The sequence below is a fragment of the Equus asinus genome, chromosome 2 (genome assembly GCF_041296235.1).
Source record: "Equus asinus isolate D_3611 breed Donkey chromosome 2, EquAss-T2T_v2, whole genome shotgun sequence".
Taxonomy (NCBI): domain Eukaryota; kingdom Metazoa; phylum Chordata; class Mammalia; order Perissodactyla; family Equidae; genus Equus; species Equus asinus.
Genome location: NC_091791.1, coordinates 152,515,672 through 152,535,855, shown reverse-complemented (window position 1 = coordinate 152,535,855; position 20,184 = coordinate 152,515,672). Strand labels below are relative to the sequence as shown.

Here is a 20,184-nt window from a genome sequence, read left to right as displayed (position 1 = left end):
CAGTGGATTTTATCAATGTCAGTATCTTGGTTGTGATGTTATACTACACTTTTACAAAATGTCACCACTGGGAGAAACTGGACCAAGTGTACAATGGACCTCTCTGCATTATTTATTACAACTGCATGTGAATCTACAAGTGTCTCAATTTAAAAAAAAAAATGTTTAAGGGAGATACAAAAATATCCATTATTTTTTCAGTATTATATTTTTTAAGATGCTCCATGTTTAGACCCATTGGCTTACATCAATAGGATACTACATAAGAAAGGAAGATTTTTTGGAATTTTATGACGTAGAAAAGTTCACAAGCAGTTTTCAAAATATCTGCATTAATGACTAAACGCAACATAAAGAGATCAATATACATGTGTTTTGAAGAGCTTTCATTCTTTTGGAATCAACCTCAAATTCTTTCCAGCTTTATAACCTTTGCACATGCAGTTCCCTCTGTCTGGAAAGCTCCTCCTCTCACATGCCACAATTCTCTCCAGCCCTTCAACCATGCCTAACAAATTCATATTTATAGTTTAGATCACATTCCTCAAAAAGGCTTTCTCCTAGCCCCAAGATTAGGCTATATATTCTATTTTTTCCCTCTTTGCAATGATCACAATTATAAATGAATAGCTATTTGTGTAATGATTTAATGTCTATCTGTCTTCCCTATTAAATTATAAGCTCCATGATGGCAAAGTCCCTTCACAACACCTGCCACAATGCCTGCACGTTTACTGAATGTAAGCATTCAAGTGTTTTTTTGGAGAAACAGCAACACATTGACGCCAAAAGGGAAAAGAAGTAACATGGGACTTCTCAACCAGCACTGCTTCATTTACAATGAGAGTAATGTACACTTCCTGTCCCCACTGGTTCAAACCAGTGTGCTGAGCCACAAAAATATAGTAGATAAGCCTGGCACATGTTCCTAAAGAGGTTAACATAAACTTAAATGCCTACAGAAAGCAAAGCAAGGTAACATAAAGGAGTGAAGCAGCTAGGTTTAAGAAGAAAAGCACAAGCACTATAATAAATGACAAAAGAACACCTGGTCTCAGTGTCCAAGTACAACACTAAGTTGTAGGGGCTATGAGAGACCACAGCACTCATGCCCCATCTAAGCTGGCTGCTACTCACAGCTCCAACCAACTGTTGCCAATAATGCAACAGCTGCCTTTCTTCTGGACTAGTAATGCCAGACCAGAAATCCAAGTTTTATGTGAAATTTCCCCATTTTTAAATCCTATCAATTAGTTCAAATATATCTTATAACCTTGTGTGGGCCAAATAAAACCAATCAGCAAGCCAAAATAAGCCCACCAATTTGCAGATTGTTCTATAGCATCCAATTGATGATTTGGGATAAAAAATTCATGTGCAAACACAGAGTATTAAATAGAATGCAAAAACTTTTTTGGACATAAAACCACAGTCTTTCACTACCTCAAATTCTCCTCTCTGACTACCTCCCTTTTTTACTCTGCCACTCCAAGACTCCTGAAATGGTCTACATTCTCCTTTGATCTTAGGAGAATTTGGGCACAAGACTGAGAAGCATTGGATAGTAAAAAAGAAAGAGGACTTGAGCCAGAAGAACTCAAAGCCCAGCTCTGCCACTTACTAACAATGCATTCTAGAGTAAGTCATTTAACTTCTTTGCCTAGCAGTTTCCCCTCTATGTAATGGAAGTAACACAATGTCTTTATTGCACAGCTGCTTTAAGGACGAAATTAAATGGGAGTACAAACAACCAAATTAGTGCCTAACAAAGAGGATAAACTCACTATGGACAATGTAAAGATACATAAGACAAAGCAAAAACTGAATACTGTTTAGAGTAGGAACTAAACATTCTGGGTCTAAAACTGGGCTGGTTGGTGAAAAGCATGTCTAATAGTTTTGATAATATACCTAAATGTTTTTTTGATGATTTTTTTTCCTACCAATAAGTCATATCTATACTAAGAATAAGGAATGCTTATTTTGTTTTCACATGCACAAGACAGATTACAATTTAAACAATGTAAGTGTAAAAAATGTTACCTTCACAAAAGAGATTCCAGCTATAAGTAATAATAAAATACTAGCTAATACAATTCTCAAATCCCACTCCCTAATTCACAATAAGATTAATCCCTTTATCCTTGAGATGAGGCAACAGGTACAGATAAAAGAATTGCTCCATTAATTAATTTAAATAAATTCCTTCAAACACTAGTATACCTGCTTGTCCTGTTTGGCTGAGGTAACTGTTCAATGACCTGACTGACAGAACCACATGCGTCCAAATGAGAAGAATCCATAGGGTCTGAAAAAAATAATTGGATATTAACACAAAAAGCCTTTACCACCAAACTTTAATACAAACTCAGGAATGTGGACAATACCAATCTAATCAGCTACATTAGAAAACCAACCTGAGTGCCTACTATGCACCAGATACTGTGCGAGACTTCCTTTCATATGTTCACCACACCCATGTAATGTTTAAATCTACCCAGCTCCAACAACAGCACCCTTGCAAAAGGGACTAATAACTTTAAACACCTCACCTGCAGCTTTGTTTTCTTTCAGATGTTCATTGAACCCACTATTGCTGTCTCCTTGTTCTTCTCCAGCTGTTTGTTCAGGATTGGACACAACATCCTAGAAAATATACATATATAATAGCCCCACTATATATGAAATAGTCCAAAATGAGACTTCTTTGTGAACATGCTGCTTTCATTTTTCCAACCAAATTTATCCAACATAGTGATCTCCTAAGTACTTACATTTGCTCGGTGGTCCAGACTAGGAAAAAAACATCTGCTCAATCATTTCCAAACAAGATAACACTCACCAACACAGGGTTCTCTTTGTGTGTCTGTAGATTAGGAAGGTGTCGAGACAGCATACTGAAGTGAGAACCAGAATCATCTTCTAGAACCTGGCTTTCAGGCTGAGAATCTTCAATTATCAGGCAAGGAGTGTCTTGCTGAGAGAAATCTGAATCCAACTGACTTCCAGTAGGGTCCATCTGCTCCCCTGGAATGGATCAACAAAAGATCAGTTCTGTGTAACTCACTAGCCTTCCTCATGCAGACTGAGCTTAAATAATGGGGTGGAAGTACAAGAGGTGGAAAAGGGGACCAGTCTAGGACTCTTCCAATTAAAACATTATATTTATAATTGCTGCATCCGCTTTCCTATCATACCTCCCAATACCTGATTTCCTTGGTATTTACAATCAACCTGTCTATCCCTCTCTCACGCTTCTTTTCCATCACCTTCCCGGAGACACCCTTTCCTCTCCTTGCTAACCTCTTCTCTCCCCGCCCCTTTTTCCATCCCCCACAACGCTCTCTGTATCTTTCTGGCGACTCTACCACCCCCCAAAAGGCTGCTTTGTAATCTCTGTTCGCCTGAACCCCCAGAGCCCTTCACGTTTCCTCACGACCACCTAGCCTTCCAAGCTACTGGTTCCCCACCCCCTCCTCAGGGCCCTCCAACCCTTTCCCCGTCACCGCCGCCATGCTTGCCGCCCCGCCCCCTCCGGTAAGCCATCCCCTTCAGACCCGAATCCCAAGCCTTGAGAGCTAACTGCGCCCCCACTTTCCAAACAGTACCAGGCATCCCGGCGGGAGGTCCTTCGCGCTCGAGCTAGAGGTCTCTGCACGCTCCCCAGGTCCCTCCAGCTCGATCCCCAGGTCGCCGCTGTCGCCACCGCCGCCACCGGCCGCGAACTCCCCCTTTTCCCGTGGCGTCACGCAGTATCAGTTCGCCCATTCGCTGCTGCTGCCCGCCACTCAAGAAATCTCGTGGATGATTGGTGGCTGAGGCGGAGTGCCCCGCCCTACGTAAGAAAAAGGAACACGGCGGCGTGTTTCCATGGCAGCATGGACGTTGCAGGCCCTCCCCCTAGTACTGCCAGAGAATGACAGTATCCTTGAACTGAAGGGACCTTGAGAGGGCGTAAAATATATTCTCTTATCTCCAGGGCGATTGTTTGTACCAGTCCTCAGACATAAGAGAAAAGACCTGTTTTCCATCGTTCATGCACCTTAAGGCCCCCTCTCCCACCCTCTTCCATGGAAAAGGAGAGGGTTTCCCAGCTTTCCAATAAAAGGGCAAAGAAGAGGATCCAGGATGGCTAGTACTACTTAAGAGCTGGTGAAAATGAAGAGACAAACTCTTTGGGGTTTACTTGTGTCAATCAGAATCCCTTTTGTGGGCCTCTACCTGAATTCAAGGGCCTCACATTACGTCTCTGTTAGGTTTTTTTTTTTTCTCCTTTATATTGTCCGAGGGCCCTAGTAAGTCATATTTTTTCCCATTGCCCTTTCCAGTCTGGAACGTAAGTCAAGCTTCACGTTGGCTTATCATTGCCCTATCTTTTATGGGATTGCAGCCTACAGAGATGATAGCCCCAGACATTTTTTTGCACCTCCCTTTAAGAGAATTGACATAGTGATTCTCAGACTCCCTGTTGAGGAGAACAGCTGCCGCCCTTTAACTAGATGACCTCAAAGATCCCTCCAAGCCGTGAGAGTCTATTATCCTAATTATGGTGCCAGGGTCTTATAGAGGGTGTGGCACCTGTGACTTGTATTAATGAACTAGGCCTCGTGAGGAATATGTATTTTTTTTAATTTAAGTGGTGTTTGGATCTGGGATGGAATTCTAGCCAGAGCAGCTGTCAATAGGCAAAGCACCTAGCACACTGCCATGCATATACATAGTAGGCATTCAGTAGAAGGTAGTTTTTTCTCTCAACCCCAGGCTCAGGATGACTTAGGCAAACCCCAACAATGATTCTCCAATCTTATAAATGCCCAGTGCAGCACCTGATATAGGCTAAGCTGAAGTAGAGCATCCTACCAACCAATTTTCTCCCTGCTGTTATAAATTACAGTGATCGTATTTTCCAAACCAAAAATCAAAGCATGTCATCTGAGGATATGTTACTTATGGGCAAAAAGGACAGACTCCTTGAAATGAAACTGCCCTGAAAAATCTAGAATCTATTGTTGCTATAACTAGAATATAATTAGGGTCCCCAGAATGGGTTTGTTTTTTTTTTTTTTTTTTTGAGGAAGATCAGCCCTGAGCTAACATTTGCCAATCCTCCTCTTTTTGCTGAGGAAGACTAGCCCTGAGCTAACATCCGTGCCCATCTTCCTCTACTTTATATGTGGGACGCCTACCACAGCATGGCTTGATGAACCGTGCCATGTCCACACCTGGGATCCGAACCAGGGGACCCCAGGCTGCCAAAGCAGAACATGCACACTTAACCACTGCGCCACCGGGCCGGCCCCCCAAGAATGGTTTATTAGTGGAGCAAAAATGGAATGGAGAACACGGAGACACATCCCACTTCTTAATCTTGAAAACATTTATAATTGACTCCTCTCTTCCTCCACTTCTAATGTTGCCGAAGACCAGTGACCAAATAAATTTAATCTTAAAAGGACTAGATCAGGTCAATATTAACTGCGCTAGTAAAGTGAATTCATCTACTCAATTTGAGAAGACATAAACAACCAGGTCTTCTTGTGAGCAAATCTTGACTTTGATTCCCATAAAAATCCTCCAAAAGTTACTATATTTTCACTCTTCTCTGTCCTGCTATTGCATTTCTCCTCCCCAAGCAAGACATAAATAAATAGGCCTCCTTGATTGTTTGACAAAGAGCTATAAACCTCAACAAACATGACTAAAAATAAATAGCTAAGGAAAAAAGTGAACCTGAGCCATTTCCGTTACTAAATAAAACAAGAACCTTAAAAAACTGTGAAGAAAAATTGTGAATCCCTTGTTAGGCAGTATGACAATTAAATCAATCATTAAATTACCCAGAAAGATCAGAAAATGCAGGCAGGATAGTTACCCACTGAGGCTGTGACTGATTGCCGTTAAGTGAGCCAAAGGCCTTTATTGACTCTTAGATTGCAAAGGACCATCAGTACATCTACCTATCTACAGGTGCATCTTTACCTAAGCCACCTCAGAGAGAAATCTAATCTACCTCTAAAGTCTTCCTAGACAAGAAAATTCCATCAGAGGTTTAAAGTTTAACAAACTTCATTGTCAGGAACTTTTCTTCTAATCGTCCAACCTAAATCATTTATTCTAGAGCTTAAAGCTATTTCCTCTCATATTGTCTTTAATTGGTAATTTTAAAACCTGGATAAATTCTCATAAGGCTGGGATCATCTCCTCTGGTCCAATAATTCCATAGCATATTTCAAGCAATTCAATAATAAATATAAGTTTTGTATACTTCATTAGTCTTTTTCTGAGGTCTCCTCACAGACATCTCTAAGCAAAAGGACCCCACACAGTTTAATCCTACCTCACAGACACTATTTACCAAGCTTTAAATTTGCTTCATAGTTTTCCTCTGGAAACTCACAGTTTGGGAGAACTTACCTGAGGATATGAAAAGTACTGAATATAATGATAAACTATTATATATCCTCGTAGGCTGGAATATTAAAGTATTACATGCTGACTTATATTTAACACATAACTGCTTCTGACCCCTATACTGCCTTCTGTTGTACTTGGGCCTATACAATCACGTCCAGCCATATACCAATGATATAATTAATTAATAACATGTATTATATTTTTACTATGTGGTAGGTATTGTGCTCTGTTTTACATTCATTATCTCACCTAAAAGCCTCATGACTCCTTGAAGGTTATAAATGAGGACACTAAGGCTTAGAGAGATGAGATAATTTACACAATGTCTCAGAGCAAGCAAGAGAGAGAGTCAGAATTTGAACCCAGTCTGTCTAACTGCAAAAATTTTATATATCCATGATTGAAAAGGACCAGTGACAAAGAAATGGCAAAACAGTTGATACAAAACTTTTTTTGTTTTAAAATATATTTTTATTTGAATACTGAATATGGGTGTCCCTAATGTTCTAGGAATTGACAATAATTAAAATAATATGAAGAAAACAGAGGAGGACCTGAAAAGTTACCAACTCTACATCCTTATGAAGAAGTTAAGTCAACAAAGAGGTGATGACATAATTAAAATGTGAAAACAAATTGCTTAAGGTAGTCAGTAATTATCTATGATACTCTATTAACTTCCTAACACTAGGCTGATACACTTATAGGTACTTATAACCCCTGCAGTGGAAGCAATCCCAAATGGACTGCATCTTATCTCTACAGAACTTCCTCCTGTTAATATTAAGTAACTTTTTATTTTGAAAGACATTTAAGAGCAACAGAAAAGTTGCAAAAATAGTAAAATAAAAAAATAGTATATTGATCTCTCATAAACCCTTTCACCTAGATTCACATTATTAACATTTGCCACATTGCTCCTGTTCATTTTTTTTATTGTGGTAAAATATACATAATATGAAATTTACCATTTTAACTATTTTTAAGTGTACAGTTCAGTGCCGTTAAGAACATTCACATTGTTGTGCAACCATCACCACCATCCATCTCCAGAACTTTTTCATCTTCCAAAAATGAAACTCTGTGCCTACTCAACACTTACTTCCCATGCGCCTCTCCCTCCAGTTCCTGGCAACTACTAGGAGGCTGAGGGGAGGGAGGAATAGGGAGTTATTGTTTAATAAGTACAGAGTTTGAGTTTGGGAAGATGAAAAAGTTCTAGAGATGGATGGTGGTGATAATTGCACAACAACATGAATGTTCTTAATGTCACCAAACTGTACACCTAAAAATGTTTAAAATGTTAAAGTTTATGTTATATGTATTTTACTATAATAATGTTTTTTAATGAGACAAAACTAAATTTTAATATTTAAAGATCATACCTAGATCACTAAAAAGTAAAGAAATGACATGATTGCAATAAAAGTCAGGACTAGCAGTTAATTTTAGAGAGGGAAGAGGGGTTGTGATTCTTTAGGAGCCAATTGAGGTGGTTGGAAATGTCCTATTTTTATTACCAGGGGCATTACACAAGTGTACTATTTATAATTCATACATTTGTACATTTATATCTTATTTACTCTTTTATTCTGTATTATTTTACAGTAAAGATGATTTAAAATAAACAAATATTATTGATGCTAAAACTAGCACTGTGGTGAAACAGAGGGTATTTACATGATCTAAAACTATCTCCCTAAAATGTATTGAATTATTACAAATAGAAAGTAGTAAATTTGCAGTGAAAAAATTTGGTAACTTAACCAAGTGATCCCAGTTAACATCACCAGTAATGGGACAAAATGTCATCACGTGTTGCTGGATATGACACACTGAGAAGGAAACATTGCTTTAATTGTATTCCCGCCAAAAATTCATAACCTGAATCTGATCATAAGGAAACATCAGATAAGCCCAAAATGATGGATGCTGTACAAATAAGGAGCTTATATTCTTCAAAGAGAGAGAGAAGAGAGAGAGAGAGAAATGCCAAGATCAAGAAGGACAAAGAAAAGGGCTGGCCAGGTGGTGTAGTGGTTAAGTTGGCGCACCCAGGTTTGGCAGCCTGGATTTGCGGCCCAGATCCTGGGCGCAGACCTAGCACCACTCATCAAGCCACGCTATGGTGACATCCCACAAAAAAAGTGCAAGATTGGCAACAGATGTTAGCTCAGGGCCAATCTTCCTCACACACACACACACACACACACACACACACACACACACACAAATGACAAAGAAAGCCTACGGAACTGTTTCAGATTTGAGGAGACCAAGGAGACAAGACCATCAAATGCAACAGGTAATCCAGAACTGAATCCTGGACAAGAACTTGGTTTTCTTTCTGCCATAAAGAACTCTAATGAGAGAACAGGTGATATTGTAGATTGTATAGTAGTATTGAATCTATGTTATTTTCCTGATCCTGATAACTATACTGTTGTTATGTGAAAAAAAAAAAAGAAAACAAAAAGAGAGTGGTACCAAATTATCCAAGTTTGGAGCTGAGTGGGATTTGGTAATAAGCAAAACTACAAGAAAAGTTTACCCTCACCCAACGTAGGAGTAGGATGAGAGCAAGAAAAGTAATATTCTTAGAGCCTTTGGAAACTGCCAGGAATCAGAGCCAGGATGGTAGAAGGTGAAAAAAGTTCATATTGCAGATTAAAACAAAAACAAAAAACCAGCTACTCCTAAACTCTTAAGTCTCAATGGGAAGAAGGCAGTTTTTATGTTCTGGGGCTGAGAAATCTAAGCAAACAAAACACTTCAGTGGACAAGGACACGAAGCTGATTCCTACTCATGCGTGAGCGACTAAGCCGTGAAATGTTTACTCATCTTCTGAGATAAGTGTGTGTACGTAAAGTCACGTGCACATAATGCCTAGTTTTGGGTCCTACTCCCCATGTCATTATTTCATATCCCCCTTCATTCTACTCTGAGTCACCTCACCCATTTCCCCTCTGTAGTGTCTTAGATAGGTTTGGATCCCAAAGGCTAATCTAGGCTGTACAGAGCTAGTGTGCCAACTAGTTGGCAAGAACACTCCACATAAGAACATGTCTTGGCCCTGCTCAAATACAAGTCCATCAACATAGGGAGTCTCATGAATCTGAAGCCAGAAAATTCATAGCCCTGGCCAAAATTTCCTCACAAACTCAAGTTCATTTGTTAATTTTAATTCACTTCTGTACAAGGTACCATTCTGGCTCCATGATGGTGGAGAAAGAGCAATGTATAAAGATGATTAAGATCTAGTTCCTACCCTCAGGGAACTTAGAACTTATAGAGGAGATAAGACATGTATACAAACAACTAGAATTAAAAAATACAGCAAAAGTGCCGTAGGATTTCAGAGGAGAAAGAAATCGAAAGAGAATTTTAGTCATTTGGTTATAATGAATACTTATTGAGCATTTACTATGTTCTAAGTTCTATTTACTCTCTCTTCTTTCTTGATCCCATCCTGTCTCATTGCTACAACCATCATCAATATGCCAATGACTCCCAACTTTCTATGTCCAGTCCAGACCTCTCTCCCAAATCCCAAACTTATATATCAAACTGCCTATTCAATACCTCCGTTTGGATGTCCAACTGACATCTTAAACTCAACATGCTTAAAATTGAATTCATCTTTTCTACCAAACCTGCTCCACTTGCAGAACTTCCCCATCTTAGTTGGTGGCAATTTCATCCTTCTTGTTGTTTATAACAAAAAGCTTGGAGATATTCTTTTCATTTTTGTAACAGAAAAAGAAAAGATAACCTATGTACTTATCCAACTTCAACAATTATCAGCAAATCCCCAACCTTATTTCATCTGTATCCCCACCTACTTCCCCCCAACTGATTATTTCTAAGCAAATCCCAGACATCATAAAATTTCATTCATAAATATTTGTATGTGTGTCTAAAACACAGAGAATCTTTTAAATATAACAATATCAACACACCCAAAGAAAATTAACAGTAATTTCTTAATGTAATCAAATATGTAGGGTTCAAATTTCTACAGTTGTCTCATCTTTTTTTTATTTTTTACAATTCCAAACAAGGCTTTCATGTTGCATATGGATGATACTTACCTACTTACCTTAGGTCTCTTTTAATCTGTAGGTTCTGCCTCTTTTTAATTTCCTACAATTTATTTATTTGTTTATGAAACCAGGTCATTTGTTCTGTAAAATTTGCAACATTGCAGATTTTTCTGATTGCATCCCTGTGGTGTCATTTAATGTATTTCTTTTTCCCTTTTATTTCCCATAAATGGGCAATTAGATACACTTGATCAGATTTATGTTCCTTTTTTCTTTTTTGGCAGGAGTGCTTCATAAGGGGTATCATAAACTTCCTACTGAATCGCATCAGGAGACATAACACCTGGTTAAATGTATTTCTGTTTTGTTACAACTGATTAATAGGTTCAAATGTTACCCCCCTTTTACCTGATAGTTTAGCAGTTACTGGTAATCATTACCTAGCTGCATTATTTCACCAGGCGCTGCAAAACAGTGATATTCTAATTTTAACATACTCTCTTCATTTATCAGCTGGAATTCTTCTATAAATAAGAACTTTCTCTTCATCAAATATTTGATTACCTAAAGAAAGGCAGGATAAATGCTTAATTCTTTCCTTTGATTTACTAGTTTTCAAAATATTGAGTTGAGGTTCTCTATATAATACAGTTCCCAAAATAATAAAGTCCTCTAGCATACTGCAAAGATGACTAATGAGATTTTTGTTTTTAGTATCACTATGAACTCAAGGATTCTTAACACATTCGATGTGCTTCAATCCACTGCATTTATTGTTAATTTTAAAATGCATATTTTCCCATCTTTGGACTATAGAAGTCCCTTCAGATTAGCTCCAGAACTTTTGACATGATTCCACTCAGTAGTCTTTGATAGCTTCCTTGCTTTCTGTTATAACAAGATGTTCTAGGGTTGTTTATTTCCTGCCCCAGATCTGGAATCAGACATTTCTCTGAGAAGTCTTGCTTCATTTTAGCAGTAAACGGCAATGAAAGACCACAGTTTGGATGGTTGGAATGCTTATTACTACTAGATTGGTCATTGTTTCGCTTTTTCCAATTAAATTTTAGGATTTTAGGGATTCGACACAACTTTCTTGATATTATATTTGTATCTCTTTCTCTTATGATCAACATCTTGGTTCCTGATAACATTAACATAATTTATTTATTTACTTTATTCTATTATACATAATCATTTCAGAAAAAAATACCAGTATTATTACTAATGAGATGACTAATGAAAACAGTTTAATATTTCTTTGCAGTTGATTTTTATCCTTAGGGTAGATCCCATTAAAAATGTACAGTTAAGGGGCTGGCCCCGTGGCCGAGTGGTTAAGTTCGCACGCTCCGCTGCAGGCGGCCCAGTGTTTCATTAGTTCGAATCCTGGGCGCGGACATGGCACTGCTCATCAGACCACGCTGAGGCAGCGTCCCACATGCCACAACTAGAAGAACCCACAACAAAGAATACACAACTATGTACCGGGGGGCTTTGGGGAGAAAAAGGAAAAAATAAAATCTTTAAAAAAAAAAAAATGTACAGTTAAGACACATGCTATAACATAGACGAATCTTAAGGACATTATGCTAAGTGAAATAAGCCAGTCCCAAAAAGATAAACACTGAGTGATTCCACCTCTATGAGGTACTTAGAGTAGTCAAAATCATAGAGACAGAAAGCAGAATGGGGGTTACAAGGGCCTGGGGAGAGGGGGGAATTGGGAGCTATTGTCTAATGAGTATAGAGTTTCAGTTTTACTAGATGAAAAGAAATATGGAGATGAATGGTGGTGATGGTTGTAGAACATTATTAATGTAGTTAATATCACTGAACTGTTGAGTTAAAAATGGTTAAAATGGTAAATTTTATGTATATTTTGCTACTATAAAAATTTTTTGAAAAAAAGTACGAATTACTATATTTTAAAGTCATTTGAAATAATTCTTCTACCACTTTCATACAGTTAATTTATTTCATTTTGTTTTTAGTTTTTAGTGGCTGCTTTATTTTTATTTTTTTATTGAGGTAAAATTCAAATACAGTGAAATGCACAGCTCTTAGTTGTATAATTTGATGAGTTTTGACAAATCTATACATCTGTGAAACCTATATACCAAGCAAGATATAAAACATTGTCATCACTCCAGAGAGTTTTTCATGGCAACCATGTTCTAATTTCCATCACTATAGATTAGTTTTGTTGTTCAACAGTTTTATATAAATGGAATCATACAGTATGCAGTCTTTTGTATTCTTCTTCTTTTGCTCAGCACAACCTTTTTGAGATTCATCCATGTTGTTGCATGCATCAGTAGTTCACTCTTTTTTATTGCTCAGTAGTAGTCTATCATATACATGTTCCACAATTTGTTTATCAGTTCTCCTACTGATGGATATTTGGGTTGTTTTGGATCATTATAAATAAAGCTGCTATGAACATTCATAAACAAGTCTTTTTGTGAACATACATTTTCACTTCTCTTGGGTTGATATCCAGGAATGGAACTGCTAGGTCTTAGAATAGGTATTTGTTTAAGTTAATAAGGAACTGCCAAACAGTTTTCCAAAATGACTGTATAATTTTATCCTCCCACTAACAACATATGAGTTTCAGGTGCTGCACATCCTCACTAACATTTGGTATTGTCAGCGCAAAATAGTATTTCATTGTGTTTTTCAGTAAACCATACATATCATTCATGTACAATAAAATGTGCTCATTTTAAGTGTAGAGTTTGATGAGTTCAACAAATGGATACATGTGTGTAGCCACCACTACAATCAAGTATAGAACATTTTCATCATCCCAAAAAGTTCCCTTCTCCCCCTTTGCAATCAATTCCCATCCCCTCCCCAGCCCCAAGCAACCAATTATTTGCTTTCTATCACTGTATATAAGTTTTTCACATTCTAGAATTTCATCTAAACTTATTCATGCAGTATGTACTTGTGGTGACCGTAAAAATGCACCACTGAAATACGCTTGCAGAGAGCATAACTGACTGATGACCCCACCTGCTGCCACTCTGGAACTACCCCCACATTAGCACCAAAGCCACACTTCCCATGGGCTGATCCCCAGACAATGCCAGAGCATGACAGGGCTACAAAGGCAGGCCCAATCCTGTGATACACAAGATTCCTCCAACAGCTGCCTTTGACTTGAAGACTCTTTATCAGCGTGGTCAAACCTTTCTTGGAACCATACTGTAGGACAAAACTCTTCCTTTCCAATCCTCATTCCTTCTCTCTCCTTCCACAGATGCCAGACCTGTTTCTTGGTGTGAAGGTGCTCTCTGCCTTCCCCTGATCCCTCCCTGTGCTGGTTTAAAATATATCCAAAAATTCATTGACACTTCCTTCAAAAAGTAGAGCCAATTTCCCTCCTTTTGAGAGTAGACTAGACTTAGTGACTTGTTTCTAATAAACAGAATAAGATAGAAGTGAGGATGTCTAATGTCCAATACTATCTCATAAAAAGGCATTGTGGATCCCTCCTTACTCCTTCTTGGTTCACTTGCCCTAGGAGAACCCAGCTGCCATATCATGTGGATACTCAAGTAGACCTATGGAGAGGCCTACATAGGGAGGAGCTGAGGCTTCCTGCCAATAGCCATGTGAGTGAGCCATCTTGGAAGTAAATCATCCAGCCTCAGTCAGGCCTTCAGATTATTGTAACCCCAAGCAATAAATTGACTGCAACCTTATGAGAAACCTTAAGCCAAAACCACTCAGCTAATTTGCTCCTGGATTTCAGATCCTTAGAACCTATCTGAGATAATAAGTATTAGTCAGTTTAAACTGCTAAATTTTGGAATAATTTGTTTCAAAGCAACCAATATGCTCCCCCAATAAATCTCTTGCACATCTAATCATGTCTTGGCAACTACTTCTCAGGAGACCAACTAACACAGTATTCTTTTGTGTTTTGTTTCTTTTGTTCAGCATAATGTTTTTTACTTTTCATCTACATTGTATACATCTGTAGTTTCTTTTTATTACTGATAATATTCTATTGCATGAAGTTACCACAATTTGTTTATCCATTCTCCTGTTGATGGACATTTGGGTTGTTTGCAGTTTTTGGCTATTATGAATAAAGTTGCCACAAACAGCCATCGCAGGTCTTTCTGTGGACATACATGTTTTCATTTCTCTTGGGCAAATGCCTAGGAATGGAATTGATAGGTTGTAGGGTATATATTTGTTTAATTTTGTAAGAAACTTCCAAATACTTTTCTAAAGTAGTCATAATATTTTACACTACTATTAGCAGTATATGCGAGTTCTATTTGTTCCCATCCTTGCTAACATTTGGTGTTATTGGTCTCCTAATTTTTGCCATTTTCTGGATGATGTGACATTACACTGTGGTTTTAATTTGCATTTCCCTAGGAATAATGATGTTGAGCCTTTTTCACCTACTTACTGGCCAGTTGTATATCTTCTCTTGTGAAAATCAATTCAAATTGTTTGTCCACTTTGTAATTGGATTGTCTTTTTCTATTGATTTGTGGGAGATTTTTAAAAATATATTCTGCATCAAGTCAGTTTTCAGATTGGTCATTTTGATTGGATTTGTTTTACACTTATGTAAAATATTTCTATGATTCCAAAGTCAAATTTACAAAATAAGATAGATTCAAAAAAGTCTACCTTCCATCCCTGGCTGCCTTACAATTTGTTTCTTCTCTCATCCCATAGGTAACTTTTATTCTTTTCAAGTTTTTGGTTTATTTTCAGAGTCATTATTTACTCTCTTTCTCTCTCATTCCTCATTTGATGAGGCAGGAAATCAGGTTGGCTCTACCTTTAAAATACTGTGTGCCTAGAATCCCACCGATTCTCACCACCTCCACTGACATCCCTCTGATCTCTATCATTGCTCACCTAGATTACTGCAAGTTCCCTGACCGGCTTCCCACTTTAATCCTTACAACCTCTACAGTCTGTCTCACCACAGCAGCCAAAGTGATCCTGTAAAAATCTAAATCAAACCATCATATGTTAATCAAACCATATCATTTCTCTGTTCAAAAGCCTGCATGTGTTCCCCATTTCATTCAGAGTAAAAACCAAAGTCCTAACAATGCCATAAGGCCCTATGTGATCTGGCTCCTATTACCTCTCTGACCTCATCTCCTATTCTCTTTCTCTCACTCCTTTGCTCCAGCTACAATGGGCTCCAACTACTCCTCGAATGTACCAGGCATACAGCTACCTTAGGAACTTTGTACTGGCTATCCTCTCTGCCTACAAGACTCCTCTGCCAGATATTCAAATGGCTAATTCCTTTACTTCCTTTAAGTCTGTTCAAGTCACATCTTCTCAATAAGGCCTACCCTGACCAGCCTATTTAAAATTGCAACCCTTCCTGCCCCTTCACCATTCTTCCCCATCACTACACTCCCCACCAGCAGTCTCAATCATCTTTACCCTATTCTTTTCGTTTTTGCCATAAAGCAGTAATCACTTTTTGACATACTATATAATTTACCTCGCCGTTGTCTGTCTCCCCCACTAGAATGTAAGCTCCACCAAGAGCAGAGATTTTTGTATTCCATTTTCTGGCACACAGTAAATGTTACTGAATGAACAAATGACTAAATAAATGAATTCTAGGCATTGTTCTAAGCATATTCAAGAACTTGTCCCATTTAATTCTCAAAATAAACCTATAAGGTGAGGTGTTATTATTATAATTTCACAGATGAGGAAACTAAAGCACAGAGAGGATAAGCAACTTGCCCAAGTTCACATAGTTGGTAAGGGGGAAGTCAATTTCAGAGAAGCAGCTGTGTTTGAGTTAGGTCACACTCCTTAAATCCTTTGTGGAATGAGATGGAACCTTATTCCACAAATAAAGTAAATCATAAAGGTAAAGGTAAATAAATCCCTAGATGAGAATTAAGGGTAACAAAACATTCAAAGAAAAAGAGACAGCCTGAACAGGAAGCACAAGAATGATGAGGGAAAGACAAATGACTCAGATTGACTGAACGAAAGGGTTAATGTGAGGTATTTGCAGGAGGTAATGTTAGAAAGGGAAGTTAGGGTGTATTATGATGGATCTTCAAGAAAGAACTGATGAGAAGGAAGAGAAAAAGTATTTGTGATTTTGTTATAGTGTAAAGGAATAATATTTCTTCAACCCATGCATTCCCTGAAGGAAAACAACTCTATTCTATGAACACCTTGAAAAAAAGATGCAAAATTTAATTCACACACAGGCATGGCCTCAAAACTAAGTTATACATTTAGATTTAGATTCTCTTTACCATCATCGCATTCACCACCACAATAAAATCCTAGAGATCTCTGTATAAAGAGGTAGCTTTGTTCAGACTAAAGGAAAAGGTGATATCAGAGGCCACAGACCTCTGATAACTTCCATCTCACAGACTAATGGAATGGATAAGGCAAAATGTTATCCATAAATATTTCTTTTTCTCTTTTGGGAATCACTTTGTTAAATAGAAGAATGTGGAGCGTGAAGAAGGCAAAAGGGGAAATTTCTTCATTGTCTTTGCAATGCTCTGAAAGGGAAAAGTAAACTCAGTGCCTTTGCTCTTCCTATTACTTAATGTGAAAAAATAATAATTAAGAAAATTATTCAATGAATATTCATTGTGGGCCTCCTCTGTGCCAGACATAGTAATAAATGCAGACTTCTTCCCCACTCAACCTTTTTAGGGATTACTTTACTCAGTGCTTTTTTAAGAGGTTATTTTACTCAATGCTTTTGCAAATAAACCAGCTGTTCATGCTAAGAGGTGACCCTATGGCTGCTGGTATGCATTATGATCGTAGTATTTTCCCCCAAAGCCAAGGATAAGCCTCTGACACAGCAATCCTGTAATCCAACACGCCTCTGTCTGTGTAAAGAACGCTTTATAGGCAGAACTGAGTACAGGATGGGAATCTGAGCTGCATGCAGCTCCTTTTGGATATTTTGGTTGATAAGACCATGCAATCCAGCAGGGCAGGCTGGAATTCTGCCAAATGAGCTCAGATCCCCAGAAAAACTAATGACATTCATCGGGCTGGAAGTAAGGGAGGAGCCAGTATCTTTTCTTTATGAATTATCAGAGCTGGCTTTAGCTCTATGGAGACCCCAGTCATTGAAAGGACTATGGTGCCCTTGTCACCAACACACGCATAATTCAAGATGAGTCTAATTAATTCCAATAAAGTTCTGATTTTTCTCATGAGGATAACTTCAATAAGTTAAATATGAAATATAAAATCACATCCAGAAAAAATTTAGAGATGCCCCTTCTACCTTGTTAAGCATGTGCATAATTTACTTATTGAGTAATTTATCACTGTATATTATGCACAGTTGAAGGTCTGGGGGCTGAGAATCCTTTACCTGGCTTAAAATTAGCCAAGGCTATAATTATCTTTCATACCGTTTGAGATTTATATTATCTTCTGCCTTGTGCCCATTCCAGTGAGCACCCCAGGAAAGAACCTATAATAGTGCCTTCCTTTTGCACCTCCTCTAACCTCCTCTTTCAGTGGTGGATTCCTAGAGATTCCTTCCACAATTCAAGGGTCCTTCATCAGAAATTGAAAAGCCTTTGTTGTAACCACTATATCTGCCAATGCTGCATGACGAGAGTCTGGAAGAAACTACAGCATAGGAGAATTCCCAAAAGATCATACCTGGTCAGTCCAGGGAGCCAATAGTTAAATGAAGCACTACAGTGGGCTCTATAACCACCATGCACTACTGCATGTACCTCACAATCATGCATATCACAAGTCCCCAATAATCTCCTTGGATAGGCCCTTGAATGACATCCTTTTACTGCTAGGTTCCTGCCACAGCATACTATTCCTAAACACAAAATAAGTTTTTATATACTTTGCAATTCATGTATAAATGTATTTCTTTAATGTTTTTATTCAGCTTTCTATGCCTTGTATGTATATGCACGAGTGTTTTCTGTCTTCAGTTATAAATGCTGGAGCATAGATGCTAACATTCCATAGTTTTCTTTACACAGCACTTTGTACACTGCTATATGCCATTAGACACTTGGAAATATTTTCCAATAATATGATGATGATACAGGGATCTTCACCCAATGGCTAGGATACAATTTACCAAGGAAAGAGTGGGGTAATTAAGAGATACCAGTCTTTCTATGACATTATATGCCTTTGTCAAAGAAAAGCCTGCTGAATACTCATCCAGCATATATATGCAATTTTAGTACTATCATAGTCTGCATTTGCAGCTCTAATTAATAAAACCCAATTCCAGCAAGGCCTGAGATCATGGGCCTGAATTTCTGCCCCTATCATCTGATCAGTTTGTGGTCCTTCCCTATACCATTCAGATCTATTGTCTACCTCTTTGTCAGACTTGATGAAAGCAGAGCCTGTGGTTAACTGCTGCTGACCCTTATACTCAGGCCCTGTGCTAAAGGCCTCATCTCTACAGTTGCTATGGAAACTGTCCCCCTCCTCTCCCTATAACCTATTCTGGCTCTCTACCTCCACGTGGCACTCTTTTCCAGTTGCAGAAGAGAAGGCCTGCACATCTCTCCATGCTCTTGGCCAGATTTGGGTCTGCAAATGGTGGGGCAGAGATGTAGCAGAACATTGTCTCATGTGTCATATAGGGTAGGGCAGTCCCACCATCTGATGTTCTACCAGTACTCTTCTTTCTCCCTCTCTGCTACAAAAAGGCTTTTCAGAGGGGCTGGCCCTGTGGTTGAGTGGTTAAGTTCACGTGCTCCACTGCAGGCAGCCCAGTGTTTCGTTGGTTCGAATCCTGGGCGCGGACATAGCACTGCTCACCAAACCACGCTGAGGCAGCATCCCACATGCCACAACTAGAAGGACCCACAACGGGGGGGGGGGAAGAATATACAACTATGTACTAGGGGGCTTTGGGGAGAAAAAGGAAAACAATAAAATCTTTTAAAAAAAAAAAAAGGATTTTCAGAGCCATGAATTTTTTCCTATTGTGATATAATTGACATATTATATTAGTTTCAGGTAGGGCCACATCCAAATTGATTGCAGAATGAACTGGCTGTTTTCCTATATCACATGCTCCATGGTAGGGACCAGGATTGCTGTGAGTACTTAACATGCAGACACTGTCCAATCCTCAGGGCCTCTAGAGAGCAGGTGGATCAGAACGTGGCTTGCAAGCAGTCTTGCTGAATCAGGTACTGTTCTCTTTTCTACCTTGTACCACCTCCAAAGTATAAGGCAAATGGGATCAAAAAACGTGCTGTTGGAGTCCCAAGGTGAAAACAGCTCTCTGTCTGATGCACACATTTACAGAGTGATTCAGTATCCTGGTTAAAAGAAGACGCTGGAGTACAGAGTAGGTGGTGCGGACACAGTGAGGAACGCGGGAGGGTGGACTTACAGCGCGCACCGTTTTTATAAGGATGTTCCAGTCATAAAACAGTGCCGGCCTCCTCTGTCCTCTTTCCCATCCCCTGGTTCTTTGGTTTTGGAAGGGTCAACCTCTTCTCTGGTTCAAACATTGCCCATTCTGTTTCGAGAATTCCCTGGGGGAAACAATACCACCGTCTCCCAAGGTTACCCAACTCACTGTCACATTACTTGTAGTTAGGAAGGTATTTCCTGGGTTTTACTCAATTTCCCCTTGCTGCAGTCTGAGCTCATAGCACTCGAGTCCTGCACTCAGCAGAGATGGAGACTAGCCAACCACTAAATTCGGAATAACAA

General features: G+C 38.7%; 1 protein-coding gene across 8 annotated transcripts in view; it reads right to left on the bottom strand.

Annotated features, from left to right (window-relative positions):
* Positions 1-20,184, bottom strand: part of TP53BP1 (tumor protein p53 binding protein 1) — an 87,990-nt gene that overhangs the window by 66,410 nt on the left and 1,396 nt on the right. For all 8 annotated transcript variants that reach the window (XM_070502658.1, XM_070502676.1, XM_070502667.1 and 5 more), the window contains exons 2-5: positions 3,609-3,835; positions 2,843-3,027; positions 2,553-2,646; positions 2,224-2,308 (exon numbers count right to left, since the gene is read on the bottom strand). In XM_070502658.1, the coding sequence (XP_070358759.1) occupies positions 2,224-2,308; positions 2,553-2,646; positions 2,843-3,027; positions 3,609-3,615 (371 nt within the window). In that variant the 5' untranslated portion in view covers positions 3,616-3,835. The remainder of the gene's footprint in view (positions 1-2,223; positions 2,309-2,552; positions 2,647-2,842; positions 3,028-3,608; positions 3,836-20,184) is intronic.